The 21717-nt window shown below is 44.7% G+C and overlaps 1 protein-coding gene across 1 annotated transcript in view; it reads left to right on the forward strand.

The window, feature by feature from the left end:
- Positions 1-21717, forward strand: part of adarb2 (adenosine deaminase RNA specific B2 (inactive)) — an 832900-nt gene that overhangs the window by 648446 nt on the left and 162737 nt on the right. Inside the window, exon 5 of the mRNA XM_070880093.1 lies at positions 9245-9359. Coding sequence (XP_070736194.1) covers positions 9245-9359 — 115 coding nt within the window. The remainder of the gene's footprint in view (positions 1-9244; positions 9360-21717) is intronic.

Consider the following 21717-nt stretch of genomic DNA (forward strand, 5'->3'; position numbering starts at 1 on the left):
AAACTTCTTCACTCAGAGAATTGTGAACCTGTGGAATTCTCTGCCACAGAAAGGTGTTGAGGCCAGTTTGTTAGATATATTCAAAAGGGAGTTAGATGTGGCCCTTATGGCTAAAGGGATCAAGGGATATGGAGAGAAAGCAGGAATGGGGTACTGAAGTTGCATGATCAGCCATGATCATATTGAATGGTGGTGCAGGCTCGAAGGGCCGACTGACCTATTCCTGCACCTATTTTCTATGTTTCTATTCTTTCGTAAATATGGAAACCAAAACTGCATGCAATATTCCAGGTGTGGCCTTGTATAGCTGTAGCAAGAATTCCCTGCTTTAATACTCCATTCCCTTTGCAATAAAGGCCAATATTCCATTGGCCTTCCTGATACTTGCTGTACCTGTGTTTCATGCACAAGTACCCCAGGTCCTACTGTACTGCAGCACTTTGCAATCTTTCTCCATTTAAATAATAACTTGCTCTTTGATTTTTTTCTGCCAAAGTGCATGACCTCACACTTTCCAACATTATACTCCATCTGCCAAATTTTTGCCCACTCACTTAGCCTGTCTATGTCCTTTTGTAGATTTTTTGTGTCCTCCTCACACATTGCTTTTCCTCCCATCTTTGTATCATCAGCAAGCTTGGCTACGTTACACTCAGTCCCTTCTTCCAAGTCGTTAATATAGTTGGGGTCCCAGCACTGATCCCTGCGGCACCCCACTAATTACTGGTTGCCAACCAGAGAATGAACCATTTATCCCTACTCTCTGTTTTCTGTTCGTTAGGCAATTCTCTATCCATGCTAATATATTACCCGCAACCCCGTGAACTTTTATCTTGTGCAGTAACCTTTTATGTGGCACCTTGTCAAATGCCTTCTGGAAGTCCAAATACACCACATCCACTGGTTCCCCTTTATCCACCCTGTTTGTTACATCCTCAAAGAATTCCAGCAAATTTGTCAAACATGACTTCCCCTTCATAAATCCATGCTGACTCTGCCTGACCGAATTTTGCTTTTCCAAATGTCCTGCTACTGCTTCTTTAATAATGGACTCCCAACATTTTCCCAACCACAGATGTTAGGCTAACTGGTCTATAGTTTCCTGCTTTTTGTCTGCCTCCCTTTTTTAAATAGGGGCGTTACATTTGCAGTTTTCCAATCTGCTGGGAACTTCCCAGAATCTAGGGAAGAACAAGTTCAAATCTGGATCAGGGCAAAGCAGGCGAGAAATCGGTGGGTAAATCACTGGACATTTTAATCGCCCACCAGCCCAGTTTCGGCTGGGAGGTGTAGGGTTAAAATCACCCCCAATGGATTAGATCCGGAGATATAGCTGTCTGAAGCCAATTTATATATCACATTTACCCTGTCTCATAGGAAATACATAATATAGAAATCTTGTTTCTCGTGCCTCTCTTAAAATGTCATGCAAATGTATTAAGCCTCCGTGGACTAATATCACAAACAGGAATATAACAGATAGTAATTTCTATGTTTCTAAAAATCCAAATTTCACAGCTTCGGAAATTATCAATGTATAAGTGATAGCAGCAAAACAGGTGAGCAGCCAGGCACCTAATATCACACTCGCCAAAAGGTAAACAAAAGCGGGCAATTAATGTCATCAAAAAAGATGTTTGAACGACAATTATGTAGATGAATGCGATTATTCATGTTGAGTTTCCAAACAAAAACAAACAAATCTCATAAGCAACCGACATTTCTCTCTTCCTCCAGTCAGGTGGCTCCACACTTTTTCAAATTGACTCCTTGTTACTAACAGCATCTCATAAGAAAATAAGAAATAGGAGCAGGAGTAGGCCATTTGGCCCCTCGAGCCTGCTCCGCCATTCAATAAGATCATGGGTGATCCCCTGGGTCAATCAATTGTAACATCGCCTGCCTCTAGTCTCACTGCCACCACATACCACAGACAGCAGTCCGTGTAGACAGTATGGAAAATTGTTAAAACTTGCTCAAAATAACTGGAATGCTGAAAATTATAATGCAATAACATCACAGAGATTACATTTGCTGCACTGTAACCTGTCAGTGTTTGAAATCTGGAGTTGTATTCTTAATTTACACTTCAGACAACTTTCAAAGTTTTAGAAGGCTGCAGAACTCGAGCTGTCACTTACCTCGTGATGTACAGGGGAAAAAAAGTTGATTTGAGAACAAAAAATATTTAAAGGTGCAAGTACATCAGATTTGTATGTAAACACCCTGGAGCTTTGTTTGCACATGATGTTGTTACACAGCTTGAAGCATAATGGCTTGCAAGACTCAAAGTACAATACATATCCAAAGATCCCACAGAAACATATTTCCACAGTGACAAGTGTTTTGAATCGCTGTCGCAACGTCTGAGTGACGGAGAGATGGTCAAACAATGCTCGTCATGGGAGAAGGATGTCCAAATTCTATCACAGCTATGTTGCAGCAGACAGCGCAAAGAAGGAGTCCTCTGAATGTGACTATGAAGAGAATCCTGGTCCACAGAGAAGTCGAGATTCATAGAAACATAGAAACATAGAAAATAGGTGCAGGAGTAGGCTATTCGGCCCTTCGAGCCTGCACCACCATTCAATAAGATCATGGCTGATCCTTCACCTCAGTACCCCTTTCCTGCTTTCTCTCCATACCCCTTGATCCCTTTAGCCATAGGGGCCATATCTAACTCCCTCTTGAATACATCCAATGAACTGGCACCAACAACTCTGTGTGGCAGGAAATTCCACAGTTAACAACTCTCTGAGTGAAGAAGTTTCTCTTCATCTCAGTCCTAAATGGCTTACCCCTTATCCTTAGACTGTGACCCCTGGTTCTGGACTTCCCCAACATCGGGAACATTCTTCCCGCATCTAACCTGTCCCGCCCCATCAGACTTTTTTACGTTTCTATGAGATCCCCTCTCATCCTTCTAAACTCCAGTGTATAAAGGCTCAGTTGATCCAGTCTCTCCTCATATGTCAGTCCAGCCAACCCTGGAATCAGTCTGGTGAACCTTTGCTGCACTCCCTCAATAGCAAGAACATCCTTCCTCAGATTAGGAGACCAAAACTGAGCACAATATTCCAGGTGAGGCCTCATCAAGGCCCTGTACAATTGCAGTAAGACCTCCCTGCTCCTATACGCAAATCCCCTAACTATGAAGGCCAACATACCATTTGCCTTCTTCACCACCTGCTGTACCTGCATGCTAACTTTCAATGACTGATGAACCATGACACCCAAGTCTCGTTGCACCTCTCCTTTTCCTAATCTGCCGCCATTCAGATAATATTCAAAGCAGGGGAATTCAAAGTAGGCCAACTCTCTGAGCATCTTCAAAATAAAATGAGGATGTTCTGCTTTATGAGGTTTAATCTCTGGCTGGCAAAGTTTTGAGAAAGGCCCAAAAATGCCTCATAATACTTAGGCAGAATCTTCATCAAAGGGTCAAATTAGTCTGCGCCACCTAACTCTCACAAATGCCCTGATTCAGCAAAGGAGGCAATCAGGTTGTGTAATTTATCACCTAGTCAACTCGCATACCTTGAATTAGGCTCCTCGAATATTAGCGCATGAGCACTTAATACATTCATCTAAAATTCTTTTACCTGCCGTTTAGCAGAGGGGTCAACCTGATTGTTTCAACGGTCAGCATCTTTCTTGAAATATCAGGCAAAGGAATTTCATGCGAGCAATCATAAGGTAATATCAACCGAGCGTAATTTCAAGGCATTAATGCTGTAATTGATAACTGGCTTGGAAAGAGGCCAGAAGAGCAGATCCAACATTTACCATGCCCGGGCCAGTTCAATATCATTCATTAAGTATGTCCCATATTCTTATGCCAATGTGTAGTACCTTGTACTTATGTGTACTGAATGTCATTTTCCATAGTTCTGCCCACTTTGTATAGTCATTCTGTCGTTCCTTAGCTGACCCATCAGACTCAATTGGTACTCTCACCTAATCTGATCAAGTTGCACTCCAGGGCATTTATTTACAACAACAACAAAGTGCATTTAAATAGTGCTGTTATTGTAGTAAAATGTCCCAAGGCGCTTTCCAGGAGCTTTATCAAACAAAATTTGACACCAAGCTACATAAGGAGGTATTGGAGCAGATAACCAGAAACTTTGTCAAATACGTAGGTTTTCATAGAATCATAGAAATTTACAGCATGGAAGGAGGCCATTTCGGTCCATCGTGTCCACGCCGGCCGACCAAGAGCTATCCAGCCTAATCCCACTTTCCAGCTCTTGGTCCGTAGCCCTATAGATTACGGCACTTTAAATGCACATCTAAGTATCTTTTAAATGTGGTGAAGGTTCCTGCCTCTACCACCCTTTCAAGCAGAGGGTTGCAGACCCCTACCACCTTCTGGGTGAAGAAATTTCCCCTCATATCTCCTCTAAACCTCCGCAATTACCTTAAATCTATGTCCCCTGGTTATTGACCCCGCTTCCAAGGGAAACAGGTCTTTTCTATCCTCTCTAACCCGGCCCCCCTGATAATTTTATGCACCTCAATAAGGTCTCCCCATCAGTGTTCTCGATCAGGCCAATATCCCCAACATTGAAGCACTGACCACACTCGACCAGCTCCATTGGGCAGGCTACATTGTTTGCGTGCCTGACACAAGACTCCCAAAGCAAGCGTTCTACTCAGAACTCCCACACGGCAGGCAATCCCCAGGTGGGCAGAGGAAACATTTCAAGGACACCCTCAAAGTCTCCTTGATAAAGTGCAATATCCCCACCGACACCTGGGAATCCCTGGAGAAAGAGCATACTGGAGGGTGCTGAACACCTCTTGTCGCCGAGAGCATGCAGAAAACAAGCGCAGGCAGCAGAAGGAGCGTGTGGCAAACCAGACTCCCCACCCACCCTTTCCTCCAACGACTGTCTGTCCCACCTGTGACAGAGACTGTAATTCCCGTATTGGACTGTACATTCACCTGAGAACTCACTTTTAGAGTGGAAACAAGTCTTCCTCGATTTCGAGGGACTGACTATGATGATGATGACTTAGCACCCTCTGGTATCTAACAGCCACAATTGTGAGCACTTTAAGCCTGTCTAGAACCATCATGCAAATGATGAAAAAGCTATTACGTTTCGTTATCAAACCTTTTATTTAAGGTTGTATGTTATTAGTATTTTATCTCGTAATCTTTTAACTTGTGTTGCTTTTTACAACAAAGCTACTTCGGGGGAAAACATTAGAGAGATTTACCGTGAAATTCAGCACCTTAGTGCTGCCTTCATCAAAAAAAATGGCGGTCACCTCGCTTCCTGTTGTGGCCGCCATTTTGGGGAGGTTGCAGCGCGACCGTTGTCTTTGCTCGCTAGGAAAATGGTAATGAGGCAGATCGTGACATCAATCAGCATGCAACGCTGAATTGGCACACGACCTGCTGTTTTCGACTTTGCCACTTGAACGTACGCCCTCTCCAAAGCACGTCCTGCTGCGGACCCTCCACCAGCGCGACTTAACGGGACACAAGCAACTTGAGGTAAGTTTTGATTTTTGCTTTGTGCTGGTTCCTGTACAGTTTATTTGAGTAGTGGCTTGGTGTAAGACATTTAAAAAGTTGCTAAAGTGTACAGGGAGTGCTGTTGGACATTTGCAAGGCTTCGACTCGCAAAAGAAGGCCTCGAAGAACACCACTTGCTCCCAGTCCTGGGGGCTTTAGTTGCAGTCCCCCTTGGGCTGCAGCATGACATGAAGATGATGCAGAGGCAGCAAAGGGGGAAAACTGCTCACAGAGGGAGTAGGAAGAGGAAGAGGAGGAAGAGACGGAAAGAAGGAAGCAACCCAAGCAGCCCCTTTCTGGCCGGGATATCCGAGATCGAATCATCCGCCTGTGGTACTAGTGAACACAACCCCAATACCTCTTTCAACATTAGTCCCACACCTTACCTTCCCTCTGTTACTGACCATCACAATGTCCTCTTGGCCACATTGCTGAAATAAAAGTCACCACCGAACAATCATTGCAATCCAACTTTATCCATATATGCTTCCAATGTTAGGTCAAAAAATCAACTAATCAGCCTTGTGCATTCCCTTAGTGACTGTCTTGTGTGTGCCTTTGCCTATCATACTGATGTCTCGCAGTGCTTCCCCAGTGGCTGCAGTATGGCTGCTGGAAGGCTGCTGACTTTCAGTGGGGGACACTGCAGATGGCCTTGAGGAGCTGGTGGCTGGGAGTGTGCAATCGAGTGACTGTGTTTCTTCTTCTTCACTCTCCTCGCCCTTTTCTTGTTCGACCACTGGCTGGGCAGGCTGGATTTCTTGGGTGCTTGAAACACAGGGATAGGGTTATGATGAGTGCGGGGGGGTGGAAATCAAGATGTGCACCATGTGCAGCTTCTTGTAAATCAGAAGAGATTGTGGGATGAGGGAGGGAAGTGGGATGTGAGAAGGAGGATAACGTATGAGGTTACCGGCATCTTGTATTCTTTCAGCTCACCACTGGCCACGGGTTCAGCCATGTCCCTGCCAAGAATGGCCAGCATCGTCTCCTCCAAGGGTGTGAAGTGAAGCTAGGAATGTGAGGTGTGCCTCGTGTTTGGTCGTGATTGTTAGTAGATGAGTGATGGTGGAGGGGTAGGGGACGGGCATTGAGCAGTGTGTGAGGCTAGTTGTACAGTTGATAGGGGATGGCTTTTGAAGATGCGCTCACTGACCTTGTCTGAGGTCATGAAACCTCTTTGTGCATTGGAGCCACATCCTCGGGGCAACACTGCTGGTAGTGACTGCCTTGGCGATCTGGACCCCATCCTTCTTTCTGGAGGGCCTCATGGCCCCCTGTGGGTAGTGGACATCTCTTCGAGTGTTCACCCCCTGCACAAAGGCCTCAAATGTTGTGTCCAAGACCTTGGGTGCCCCTTCCCTAGCCTGTTGAGCCATTTGGGTTTGTGCTGAAACTCTTTTAAATTAACATCTTTCATCACCAGAAGGCAGTTCACCTTTAAAAGGTTCAAACTGCCTTTCAAAGGCGCAGGAAGTAAAGCTAACCTCGCACGAACATCGCAAACTTTGGCCCCCTGCTGAGCGCACAACCTGTCAGAAACACATTCAGTAAAGTAGCAAGCAGCTCTCAATGGGCGTGGGCACATCACGATCTCCCGTGCCTATTTCTGAACTTAATCGAATTTCACCCCCTTTGTACTTTACCAAGTTTATCTTATTTTGATGTTTTATACAAAAACATAATAATTCACTTCCCCCCGCAAAAACGGTTTTGCTCTCATTAATTTTCCAGGAATGCAGAACGATGGGCAGGGACTAGAATTAGCAAATCCTGGCACATTCTGTGAATGACCAGCCTTGCTGTCAACCATGTAATTGCATCCAAGAACTCTGCTAACTAAAAAGTGACATGCAAGTATGACCATGAGACATGACAGACAAAACGCAGGACTTTAATATATATATATGTAGATATAGATTGCTGTGTTCCACTAAATCACATGCATTGCACAATGTAATTTCTCTTTTCAAAGTTCAAATATTAATCAAACCACGCAAAATAGATCAGGTTTTGCGTCATCATTATTAATGATAATTGAATGACTCACAGATGAGTGATACTTGGGTGTAAACATGCATGCATCTTGGGGTGAGATTGTAGGAGGGATTAAACCAACATCAGACTGGAGTAGACAGCATTTGTTGAGTGGCTTCAATAAAACAGGTAATGCCTGTCTGACATTCAGATGAGATCTGCTCTAAATAACTGCCTAAATTGATTTTTAGGCCACATGTGATGTTCCATCAGAGGATATTTAAAGATAATGTTGACAGTACAGAGCAGTTTATGCACAGTATCATCACATGCAAGGTATTTTAGGCAACAACCAAAAAAATCAATCCCCGTTCACAAATTGATTAATGAAAAGGAATTGAGATATTTTCGTCTTTTAATGGTTTCTATTTTAAATACTTTTCGATAACTTTAAGACAGCCTTTCGTTTTTATTTGTTTGCTGGAATTAATAATCCAAGGATCTTTCTTAAATATGCACATGCTCCTGATTATACATTACACAAAAATCTAAATTTCTAGCATAAACGTAACAAAATCACTTTGATTAGGCTAAATGTCATTAAAAGCTATGAGATGAATGTAATGAGAATTGCAAAAGCCACCTATATTATGAAATAGTGGTAACAACAGACTAAGGACAGTATTATTCATCACTCTTATTCTCAGAAACAGTGAAATAAAACAAATTAGTACCTGACGATATGGAAAACTTGCTCTGCATTTGTCAAATTTAAATATACCTCTTTGTACTATAAATATTATACTTATATTATAAAAAGGATTTAGAAGCGCTGAACAGGGTGCAGAGAAGATGTACACGGGTGAGACCAGAACTGCGAGGGTATACATATCAGGAAAGGATGAACAGGCTGGGTCTCTTTTCTCTTGGGGAAAAAAAGGTGGCCGAATAGAAGTCTTTAAAATTATGAAAGGTTTTGATGGAGTAGATAGAGAGAGAATGTTTCCACTTGTGGGGCAGAGCATAACTAGAGGCCATCAATATAGTCAGCAAGAAATCCAATAGGGAATTCAGAAGAAACTTCTTTACCCAAAGAGTGGTGAGAATGTGGAACTCGCTACCACAGGGAATGGTTGAAGCGTACAGTATAGATGCATTTAAGAGGAGGCTAGACAAGCATATGAGGGAGAAGGGAATAGAGGGTTATCCTGATAGATTTAGATAAGGAAAGACAGGCGGAGGCTCGAACGGAGCATAAACGCCGGCATGGACTGGTTGGGCCGAATGGCCTGTTTTGTGCCGTATATTCTATGTAATCCTATGTACTTTAACCTGAACAAATGAATCATTGAAAGGATTTAAAACTTATATGTAGTATAAAAAGTGAATTAGAAAAATGAAAGGACGATTAATAGCAGGCCACAAAATGTGACTGAAGACAGCAGTGAAGATAGAGAAATAACAAAGGAATATGGAGGGTATGTGCTGGTATTGCACACTGATTGAATCAGGCTCATTACCTTGCTGTTCAAGGTAGAAAATAATTCAATTGGTAAGTGAAATTATCCAGCATTTAACACAGAAAAACAAGATCACTTGCTTTTCATTTTACCTCAACAATTGCTCAGGAAGAGAAGGAGCTGTGGAACTGGCAGCCTTCAGTATTTGTACCACAGTAGACAACAAAAGATCAGGCAAAAAAACAGCCTCTAAACAATGATTTGTATCCGTGTCTTTCAGGAGTTTGCTGATGCAGTATTCCAGCTGGTCACAGAGAAATTCAAAGAGCTGACAGACAATTTGACCTCCTCACATGCACGGCATAAGGTATTGGCAGGAATCGTAATGACCAGAGGTAAGGCCAGACTCAACCCCGATGACAATTTTCCTTAATACAAAATGTGTTACTCTGGAGGATTCTTTCCTCCTTTTTCCTTTAGTAGAAATAAAGACTTCGTGTATTTTTATTGTCTAGTCTATTTTCTGAGAAACTGTTTGTATTTGAAGAATATGTTACTCCTTTTCAGAGCTTTGAATTATGATTTTAATATTTTACAGTTGTGGCATAAATAAATGCAGGTGTCTGAAATATTAAATGCTATATATTTTTAAAACCCCTTTAGCTTAAATAAAGAATATATTGCTAAATAAACCAAATTATAATCTTGGGTAATAAAAACAGAAAATGCTGGAAATCTCAGCAGGTCAGGCAGCATCTGTGGAGAGAAACAGAGTTAACATTTCGGGTCTGTGACCCTTCGTCAGAACTGGAAAAGTGAGCGATGTAACAGGTTCTTAAGGAAGTGCGGGGGCAGTGGAAGGGGGAGGGGAGGAAAGAATAAAAGGGAAGGTCTGTGATAGGGTGGAAGGCAGGAGAGATTAATAGACAAAAGGGAAGAAGGGCAAAAATGAGCTGGTAATGGAACAAGTTAGGAAACAAAAGATGAGTCGAGCTGGGGTGTGAATGGTGGAATCATCACCAGCTGCCATGGGAGAGAGACAGACCTGGATTCTTTTAGATTACCTCTGACAAACATCTAAATTCACAAACAGCAAATACAGTTCCTCAAGATTGGTCTTGCACTTTCTCTGAGAGAAGGGCCCCATGTTGATAGAAGTAGTGGAAGATTGGCCCAGGATTTGCTAGGGAAATAACGGCGAGTTGTAATGCGCACAGCGTTTTTAGTGTGTATGTAAATCATCCAGATACCCCGTGAGTTGCTAAGTTAGTTAGCGCTGAGGGAGACATTAAGAGTTAATCAATAGACTTTTTGTTGTCCATCATCAATCAGTCTCATATACATTCAAACAAGTGATATAAGCTTGGATTGATAAGCTCCCGTAATTTACAAAACCTCGGGCTAGAAGTTGCGTGGTGCCCCGATTGGGGCGATAACTTTTGCGGGAGCGCAAAATTATCGGCAGGTGAAAAAGATTTGTGGCTGACGGGAACTTCCGCTTTAACACTCCTAGAGAGACGTGGAGCGCTAACTCAAGCACTATCATTTCCCTTAGAGCATTAAAGGGAGTGAGAGGGGCGATAGTGGCAGAGACGCTGCACAATGTTCGTCTTTGGAGGCTCCTTCGGGACCTGTGCTTGGTGCATAACAGCCCCAAGCACTCTAGAGCGTGCAGGGCTGACGAATCGCGGAGTCTAAAAAAACAAAAGACACCAGACTGGGGAGATGAATAAATGTTGCCCTACCTGACCACCACTGCCTTTAAATAGCGCTCACCAAGTGGCCAGCCAAGGTGACAACGCCTCCTGCAGCTGCTGTTGTTGGGGACGCTGCAGATGGTGGGAGCGAATATCACATCCGGGGCAGTAACGGGGCGCTGCGCACCGGATGACATCACGATCTACGGGGCGCTACAGAGCGAGGCGGTAAGTGTTAGCACCAGTGCAAAACCACCAGGGAGGTTCGGAGGGGTCGGTGAATTTGCTGCGCTCGGTCGGTAACCCCTTAGCGCCCTGTTAAATTGGCTTTAACTTGGGGATGAGCCCAAAATAGTAAGTGTTCTGAATGAATACTTCCTCCAAGTATTCACAAGGGAAGACATGAGCAAGATGTTCTCTCCAAACAAAGCCATCCCAAGTAAAATCAGTGTTTTTTGTACAAATGAAATGTCTAATGCGGTGCCTTTATTCAAAAAGGGTGGCAAATCAGACACAGACAACCCCAGAGCAAGTTTCCCCAGGAGTGTTTGCTAGTGCTGTTGGGGAGGAGTTAAACTAATATGGCAGTGGGATGGGAACCAATGCAGGGAGACAGAGGGAAACAAAAAGGAGACAAAAGCAAAAGGCAGAAAGGAGATGAGGAAAAGTGGAGGGCAGAGAAACGCCAGAAAAAGAACAAAAAGGGCCACTGTACAGCAAAATTCTAAAAGGACAAAGGGTGTTAAAAAAACAAGCCTGAAGGCTTTGTGTCTTAATGCAAGGAGTATCCATAATAAGGTGGATGAATTAACTGTGCAAATAGATGTTAACAAATATGATGTGATTGGGATTACGGAGACGTGGCTCCAGGATGATCAGGGCTGGGAACTCAACATCCAGGGGTATTCAACATTCAGGAAGGATAGAATAAAAGGAAAAGGAGGTGGGGTAGCATTGCTGGTCAAAGAGGAGATTAATGCAATAGTTAGGAAAGACATTAGCTTGGATGATGTGGAATCTATATGCAGAACACCAAAGGGCAAAAAGCGTTAGTGGGAGTTGTGTACAGACCTCCAAACAGTAGTAGTGATGTTGGGGAGGGCATCAAACAGGAAATTAGGGGTGCATGCAATAAAGGTGCAGCAGTTATCATGGATGACTTTAATATGCACATAGATTGGGCAAACCAAACTGGAAGCAATACGGTGGAGGAGGATTTCCTAGAGTGCATAAGGGATGGTTTTCGAGACCAATATGTCGAGGAACCAACTAGGGGGGAGGCCATCTTAGACTGGGTGTTGTGTAATGAGAGAGGATTAATTAGCAATCTCGTTGTGCGAGGCCCCTTGGGGAAGAGTGACCATAATATGGTGGAATTCTGCATTAGGATGGAGAATGAAACAGTTAATTCAGAGACCATGGTCCAGAACTTAAAGAAGGGTAACTTTGAAGGTATGAGGCGTGAATTGGCTAGGATAGATTGGCGAATGATACTTAAGGGGTTGACTGTGGATAGGCAATGGCAGACATTTAGAGACCGCATGGATGAACTACAACAATTGTACATTCCTGTCTGGCGTAAAAATAAATAAGGGAAGGTGGCTCAACCGTGGCTATCAAGGGAAATCAGGAATAATATTAAAGCCAAGGAAGTGGCAGACAAATTGGCCAGAAATAGCAGCGAACCCGGGGACTGGGAGAAATTTAGAACTCAGCAGAAGAGGACAAAGGGTTTGATTAGGGCAGGGAAAATGGAGTACGAGAAGAAGCTTGCAGGGAACATTAAGACGGATTGCAAAAGTTTCGATAGATTAAGGATGTCATAGCAGTGCATCTGGAAAATGGTGACATGATAGGTCCAAGTCAGCATGGATTTGTGAAAGGGAAATCATGCTTGACAAATCTTCTGGAATTTTTTGAGGATGTTTCCAGTAAAGTGGACAAAGGAGAACCAGTTGATGTGGTATATTTGGACTTTCAGAAGGCTTTCGACAAGGTCCCACACAAGAGATTAATGTGCAAAGTTAAAGCACATGGGATTGGGGGTAGTGTGCTGATGTGGATTGAGAACTGGTTGTCAGACAGGAAGCAAAGAGTAGGAGTAAACGGGTACTTTTCAGAATGGCAGGCAGTGACTAGTGGAGTGCCGCAAGGTTCTGTGCTGGGGCCCCAGCTGTTTACATTGTACATTAATGAATTAGACGAGGGGATTAAATGCAGTATCTCCAAATTTGCGGATGATACTAAGTTGGGTGGCAGTGTGAGCTGCGAGGAGGATGCTATTAGGCTGCAGAGTGACTTGGATAGGTTAGGTGAGTGGGCAAATGCATGGCAGATGAAGTATAATGTGGATAGATGTGAGGTTATCCACTTTGGTGGTAAAAACAGAGAGACAGACTATTATCTGAATGGTGACAGATTAGGAAAAGGGAAGGTGCAACGAGACCTGGGTGTCATGGTACATCAGTCATTGAAGGTTAGCATGCAGGTACAGCAGGCGGTTAAGAAAGCAAATGGCATGTTGGCCTTCATAGCGAGGGGATTTGAATACAGGGGCAGGGAGGTGTTGCTACAGTTGTACAGGGCCTTGGTGAGGCCACACCTGGAGTATTGTGTACAGTTTTGGTCTCCGAACTTGAGGAAGGACATTCTTGCTATTGAGGGAGTGCAGCGAAGGTTCACCAGACTGATTCCCGGGATGGCGGGACTGACCTATCAAGAAAGATTGGATCAACTGGGCTTGTATTCACTGGAGTTCAGAAGAATGAGAGGGGACCTCATGGAAACGTTTAAAATTCTGACGGGTTTAGACAGGTTAGATGCAGAAAGAATGTTCCCAATGTTGGGGAAGTCCAGAACCAGGGGTCACAGTCTGAGGATAAGGGGTAAGCCATTTAGGACCGAGATGAGGAGAAACTTCTTCACCCAGAGAGTGGTGAACCTGTGGAATTCTCTACCACAGAAAGTAGTTGAGGCCAATTCACTAAATATATTCAAAAGGGAGTTAGATGAAGTCCTTACTACTCGGGGGATCAAGGGTTATGGCGAGAAAGCAAGAAGGGGGTACTGAAGTTTCATGTTCAGCCATGAACTCATTGAATGGCAGTGCAGGCTAGAAGGGCTGAATGGCCTGCTCCTGCACCTATTTTCTATGTTTTCTATGTTTCTAAAGAGAAAAAGGTTAGTAAAGACAAACGTAGGTCCCCTGCAGTCAGAATCACGGGAAGTCATAACGGGGAACAAAGAAATGGCAGACCAATTGAACAAGTACTTTGGTTCAGTATTCACTAAGGAGGACACAAACAACCTTCCGGATATAAAAGGGGTCAGAGGGTCTAGTAAGGAGGAGGAACTGAGGGAAATCTTTATTAGTCGGGAAATTGTGTTGGGGAAATTGATGGGATTGAAGGCCGATAAATCCCCGGGGCCTGATGGACTGCATCCCAGAGTACTTAAGGAGGTGGCCTTGGAAATAGCGGATGCATTGACAGTCATTTTCCAACATTCCATTGACTCTGGATCAGTTCCTATGGAGTGGAGGGTAGCCAATGTAACCCCACTTTTTAAAAAAGGAGGGAGAGAGAAAACAGAGAATTATAGACCGGTCAGCCTGACCTCAGTAGTGGGTAAAATGATGGAATCACTTATTAAGAATGTCATAGCAGTGCATTTGGAAAGAGGTGACATGATAGGTCCAAGTCAGCATGGATTTGTGAAAGGGAAATCATGCTTGACAAATCTGGAATTTTTTGAGGATGTTTCCAGTAGAGTGGACAAGGGAGAACCAGTTGATGTGGTATATTTGGACTTTCAGAAGGCTTTCAACAAGGTCCCACACAAGAGATTAATGTGCAAAGTTAAAGCACATAGGATTGGGGGTAGTGTGCTGACGTGGATTGAGAACTGGTTGTCAGACAGGAAGCAAAGCGTAGGAGTAAATGGGTGCTTTTCAGAATGGCAGGCAGTGACTAGTGGGGTACCGCAAGGTTCTGTGCTGGGGCCCCAGCTGTTTACACTGTACATTAATGATTTAGACGAGGGGATTAAATGTAGTATCTCCAAATTTGCGGATGACACGAAGTTGGGTGGCAGTGTGAGCTGCGAGGAGGATGCTATGAGGCTGCAGAGTGAGTTGGATAGGTTAGGTGAGTGGGCAAATGCATGGCAGATGAAGTATAATGTGGATAAATGTGAGGTTATCCACTTTGGTGGTAAAAACAGAGAGACAGACTATTATCTGAATGGTGACAGATTAGGAAAAGGGAAGGTGCAACGAGACCTGGGTGTCATGGTACATCAGTCATTGAAGGTTGGCATGCAGGTACAGCAGGCGGTTAAGAAAGCAAATGGCATGTTGGCCTTCATAGCGAGGGGATTTGAGTACAGGGGCAGGGAGACATTGCTGCAGTTGTACAGGGCCTTGGTGAGGCCACACCTGGAGTATTGTGTACAGTTTTGGTCTCCTAACTTGAGGAAGGACATTCTTGCTATTGAGGGAGTGCAGCGAAGGTTCACCAGACTGATTCCCGGGATGGTGGGACTGACCTATCAAGAAAGACTGGATCAACTGGGCTTGTATTCACTGGAGTTCAGAAGAATGAGAGAGGACCTCATAGAAACGTTTAAAATTCTGACGGGTTTAGACAGGTTAGATGCAGGAAGAATGTTCCCAATGTTGGGGAAGTCCAGAACCAGGGGTCACAGTCTAAGGATAAGGGGTAAGCCATTTAGAACCGAGATGAGGAGAAACTTCTTCACCCAGAGAGTGGTGAACCTGTAGAATTCTCTGCCACAGAAAGGCCAATTCACTAAATATATTCAAAAGGGAGTTAGATGAAGTCCTTACTACTAGGGGGATCAAGGGGTATGGAGAGAAAGCAGGAAAGGGGTACTGAAGTTGCATGTTCAGCCATGAACTCATTGAATGGCGGTGCAGGCTAGAAGGGCCGAATGGTCTACTCCTGCACCTATTTTCTATGTTTCTATGTTTCTATGAGTTACTCCGTTTTTTTTGGAGCAACTAGATTTTTTTTGGAGTAACTTAAAAATCGCAATTCTCCCCATTTAAGTTGCTCCAGTGTAAGTGAGTTAGTTAGGTTTTTTTAAGTTCCGTTTTTTTTAATCAAAAGGGGGCGTTACCAACCACTTACACCTGTTTTGGCCATTTAAGTAAGTTTAGCCAGCTAAAACTTACTTCAAACTAAGTTAGGCCAGAGTAAGTGGCCACTTTTGTGCATTCTGAAAAACCCTGCGGTGAATTAAGAGATCAGCGCAGGTCGCCTCCAAATGACAGTGTTATGATAGGAATGTTAGTTTTTTTTTAAATCCCAAGCAGCGAGACTGGACAGGGCATAGGTGCTATCAGCCTAAGTATATTTTTCGTAAAGATAGCTAGATATTAAATTACTGGAAAATCTTTGAAGATTCTTTTCTCCTCCCCCTGCACCCGCCAGATCAATACTCTTCCCCTCCCCCCCACCATCAAAATTCTTCCCCTTTCCCCCCCCAAAACTCTTCCCCTCCCACCCCCCCCCCCCCATCAAAACTCTTCCACCCAACAACCTGTCTCTTGTAGCCCTCAGCGCGAGAAGGCAGCGGCCGGCCTGTGCGGCAGGCCACTCGGCCCGGGATAGGGGCGGCAAGTGTCGGCCCCTCCCACACACTCTCAGATTCTGGGGGCTAGGAGCTACTGCGCATGCGCGCACACTCTATCGCGCATGTGCAGAGGTCCCGGCACTGTTTTCAGCGCCGGAACCCGGCTCCGCCCCCCGAATCCATTTGCCACGCTACGCCGCCATGGAGGAGAGGCTGGGGAGCGGCCAAACTCGGCCCGAAGATTTTTGGCACCCTTGAGTTCTACAAAAGCGCCGCACCTATGGTGAGTGCGCCAGAAATCTGTACTGGCCAAATTTGGGCCCATTATGTGTAGAATAATGGAATCAATTATCAGGACTAAACTTGTACACTGGTACATCAACAACCTAATTAACAGCAGTCAGCATGGATTCAGAAGGGGAAAAACCTGCCTGTCCAACCTCCTGAACTATGGACTCTGGGAGGCCCTATTACATTGACTTCCAACAGGCTTCTGATAAAGTTCCACATGAAAGGCTGCTAAACTCAAAAATGTGGAGATTCAGGGCAAACCTTGGGAATGGATAAGAATGGCGGAAGTTTGGAAAACACTGAGTATTCATTGAGGAGTTATGTTTGAGTGGGGGCGGGATACTGCGTGGGGTACCTCACGGCTCAGCCGAGGGCCACGACTGTATTTACTTTGCATAAAAGAGCAGGATTCAGAAACTCAATGCAAAGTGAACAAATCTGAAGATGATACCAAACTAAGAGGGGCAGTGGAATCAGAGGAAGCAGCTCAGAGATTACAGAATGAGCTGGACAAGATATGCAAGTGGGAAGAACAATGACAGATGAAAGTGATACACATACAAAGGATGTACTTCATGAATTGAAGGGTAGACCGAGAAAAATTTTTTCCACTTGTGAGGACACCGAAACTAGGGGCTTTATGCAGCCTAGACAACCATGTGTGCAGGAGGTGTCTCCAGCTTCAACTACTTGAGCTCCGCATTTCGGAACTTGAGTGGTGGCTGGAATCAATACAGTGCATCCGCGAGGCTGAGAGCTACGTGGATAAAACGTTTCAGGAGGTGGTCAATCCACAGCTTAAAAGCATGCAGGAAGAAGGGAAGTGGGTGATCACCAGATGGAGTAAGAACACTAGGCAGGTAGTGCAGGAGTGCCCCTGTGAGTCCATCTCACTTTCCAACCGATATTCTCTTCTGAGCACCCGTGAGGGCGATGGTGCCTCTGGGGAGTGCAGCCAGAGTCAAGTCCAAGGCACCACGGATGGCGCAGCTGCACAAGGGGGAGGGGCAAAGGACAAAAGAGCTCCAGTGATAGGGGATTCTATAGTTAGGGGAATAGAGAGGCGTTTCTGCAGTTGTAGACATGACTCCAGGATGGTATGGGGCCTCCCTGGTGCCAGGGTCAAGGATGTCACAGAGTGGACGCTGGGCATTCTGGGAGAAAAGGGTAAACAGCTAGAGGTTGTGGTCCATATTGGGACCAATGCCATAGGCAGAAAGAGGGATGAGGTTCTGCAGGCAGAATTAGGGAGCGAGGAGAAAAATTAAAGGACCTCAAAAGTAGCAATCTCCTGGTTACTACCAGTGCCACGTGCTAATAAGTATAAGAATAGAAAGATAGAGAGGATGAACACATAGCTGGAGAGTTGTTGTAGGAGGATCACTTTAAATTCTTGAGGCATTGGGACCGCTTCTGGGGGAGATGGGACCAGTACAAACCAGACAGATTGCACCTCAACAGTGCCGGGACCAGATAGGGGATGGGTGATCAACAGGAAGAGCAGTGGAAGAAAGGTAGTGCAGGGGACCCCTGCGGTCATTCCCCTGCAAAACAGATACACCGCATTGGGTAATGTTGAGAGGGGTGACTCATCAGGGGAGAGCAGCAGCAGCCAAGTTCATGGCCCCGTGGGTGGTTCTGATGCATAGGAGGGCAGGAAAAAGAGTGGGAGAGCTATAGTAGTGGGGGATTCTATTCTAAGGGGAATAGATAGACGTTTCTGCGGCCGCAATCGAGACTCCAGGATGGTATGTTGCCTCCCTGGTGCAAGGGTCAAGGATGTCTCAGAGCAGGTGCAGGACATTTTGAAGGGGGAGAGTGAACAGCCAGTGCATATAGGTACCAGCGATATAGGTAAAAAATGGGATGAGGTCCTACATGACGAATTTAGGGAGCTTGGAGCTAAATTAAAAAGTAGGACCTCAAAAGTAGCAATCTCAGGATTGCTACCAGTGCCACATGCTAGTCAGAGTAGGAATCGAAGGATAGCTAAGATGAATGAGGAGTGAGGGCTTGAGGAGTGAGGGATTCAAATTCCTGGGACATTGGAACCGGTTCTGGGGGAGGTGGGACCAGTACAAACCGGACGGTCTGCACCTGGGCAGAACCGGAACCAATGTCCTAGGGGGAGTGTTTGCTAGTGCTGTTGGGAAGGGTTAAACTAATATGGCAGGGGGATGGGAACCTATGCAGGGAGACAGAGGGAAGTAGAATGGAGGCAGAAGCAAAAGATAGAAAGAAGAAAAGTAAAAGTGGAGGGCAGAGAAACCCAAGGCAAAAAGCAAAAAGGGCCACATTACAGCGAAATTCTAAAGGGGCAAAGTGTGTTAAAAAGACAAGCCTGAAGGCTCTGTGCCTCAATGCGAGGAGTATTCGTAATAAGGTGGATGAATTAACTGCGCAGATAGCTGTTAACGGATATGATGTAATTGGCATCACGGAGACATGGCTCCAGGGTGACCAAGGCTACGAACTCAACATCCAGGGGTGTTCAACATTCAGGAAGGATAGACAGAAAGGAAAAGGAGGTGGGGTGGCATTGCTGGTTAAAGAGGAAATTAACACAATAGTAAGGAAGGACATTTGCTTGGATAATGTGGAATTGGTATGGGTGAGCTACGGAATACCAAAGGGCAGAAAATGCTAGTGGGAGTTGTGTACAGACCACCGAACAGTAGTAGTGAAGTTGGGGACAGCATCAAACAAGAAATTAGGGGTGTGTGCGCAATAAAGGTACAGCAGTTATCATGGGCGACTTTAATCTACATATTGATTGGGCTAACCAAACTGGTAGCAATGCGGTGGAAGAGGATTTCCTGGAGTGCATTTGGGATGGTTTTCTGGACCAATATATCGAGGAACCAACTAGAGGGCTGGCCATCCTAGACTGAGTGATGTGTAATGAGAAAGGACTAATTAGCAATCATGTTGTGCGAGGCCCCTTAGGGAAGAGTGACCATAATATGGTAGAATTCTTTATTAAGATGGAAAGTGACGGCCTTTTGGCTAAGATCATGCGTAACTGACCTGACAGGGGAGTAACCATGACCCCAAAGTGGTTCTCCCTGGATCAGGAAGGTGGTTCTCCTATGCTTTTTGGAAATAGGAGGTGGGTGGGGTGGCTTGACCCATCCACCTCCACGGAGGTGTGTGGGGGGCCTGACCCATCCACCTCCATGGCACGAACCTGGTATTGCAGTACTTCCAGGAACGGTGCAGTGGCTCTAGGCCTTTTGGCTAAGAGCATTGGCGCAGAGTGATCCTTGATGTGTGCAAGGTGACCTCTGGCGTTTGTGATTTGACAAAGAATTGGAAAGATTGGCTACGAATTTAAAAAAAAAAAAAATAAATTAAGATGGAAAGTGACACAATTAATTCAGGGACTAGGGTCCTGAACTTAAGGAAAGGTAACTTCGATGGTATGAGACGTGAATTGGCTAGAATAGACTGGCGAGTGATACTTAAAGGGTTGACGGAGGATAGGCAATGGCAAACATTTAAAGATCACATAGATGAACTTCAACAATTGTACATCCCAGTCTGGAGTAAAAATAAAACGGGGAAGGTGGTTCAATTGTGGCTAAAAAGGGAAATTAAGGATAGTGTTAAATCCAAGGAAGAGGCATATAAATTGGCCCGAAAAAGCAGCAAACCTGAGGACTGGGAGAATTTTATCATTCAGCAGAGGAGGAGAAAGGTTTAATTAGGAGGGGGAAAATAGAGTATGAGAGGAAGCTTGCAGGGAACATAAAAACTGACTGCAAAAGCTTCTATCGATATGTGAAGAAGAAAAGATTAGTGAAAACAAACGTAGGTCCCTTGCAGTCAGATTCAGGTGAATTTACAATGGGGAACAAAAAAATGGCGGACCAGTTGAACAAATACTTTGGTTCTGTCTTCACGAAGGAAGACACAAATAACCTTCCGGAAATACGAAGGGACCGAGGGTCCAGTGAGAAGGAGGAACTGAAGGAAATCCTTATTAGGCGGGAAATTGTGTTAGGGAAATTGATGGGATTGAAGCCCGATAAAATCCCCGGGGCCTAATAGTCTGCATCCCAGAGTACTTAAGGAAGTAGCCCTAGAAATAGTGGATGCATTGGTGATCATTTTCCAACAGTCTATCGACTCTGGAGCAGTTCCTATGGACTGAAGGGTAGATAATGTAACACCACTTTTTAAGAAAGGATGGAGAGAGAAAACGGATAATTATAGACCGGTTAACCTGACATTAGTAATGGGGAAAATGTTGGAATTAATTATTAAAGATGAAATAGCAATGCATTTGGAAAGCAGTGACAGGATTGGTCGAAGTCAGCATGGATTTATGAAAGGGAAATCATGCTTGACAAATCTTGTAGAATTTTTTGAGGATGTAACTGGTAGAGTAGACAAGGGAGAACCAGTGAATGTGGTGTATTTGGACTTTCAAAAAACTTTTGACAAGGTCCCACACAAGAGATTGGTGTGCAAAATTAAAGCACATGGTATTGGGGGTAATGTACTGACGTGGATAGAGAACTGGTTGGCAGCCAGGAAGCAGAGAGTCGTGATAAACGAGTCCTTTTCGGAATGGCAGGCAGTGACTAGTGGGGTGCCGCAGGGCTCAGTGCTGGGACCCCAGCTATTTACAATAAACAGTAATGATTTAGATGAAGGAATTGAGTGTAATATCTCCAAGTTTGAAGATGACACTAAGCTGGGTGGCAGTGTGAGCTGCAGGGTGACTTGGACAGGTTAGGTGAGTGGGCAAACGCATGGCAGATGCAGTATAATGTGGATAAGTGTGAGGTTATACACTTTGGTGGAAAAAATAGGAAGGCGGAATATTATCTGAATGGGGGCAGATTAGGAAAAGGGGAGGTGCAAAGATACCTGGGTGTCATGGTACATCAGTCATTGAAGGTTGGCATGCAGGTATAGCAGGCAGTGAAGAAGGCAAATGGCATGTTGGCCTTCATACCAAGGGTTTTGAGTATAGGAGCAGGGAGGTCTTACTGCAGTTGTACAGGGCTTTAGTGAGGCCTCACCTGAAATATTGTGTTCAGTTTTGGTCTCCTAATCTGAGGAAGGACGTTCTTGCTATTGAAGGAGTGCAGCGAAGGTTCACCAGATTGATTCGCAGGATGGCAGGACTGACATATGAGGAGAGATTGGATCAACTGGGCTT

The sequence above is a fragment of the Pristiophorus japonicus genome, chromosome 5 (assembly GCF_044704955.1).
Source record: "Pristiophorus japonicus isolate sPriJap1 chromosome 5, sPriJap1.hap1, whole genome shotgun sequence".
Taxonomy (NCBI): Eukaryota; Metazoa; Chordata; class Chondrichthyes; family Pristiophoridae; genus Pristiophorus; species Pristiophorus japonicus.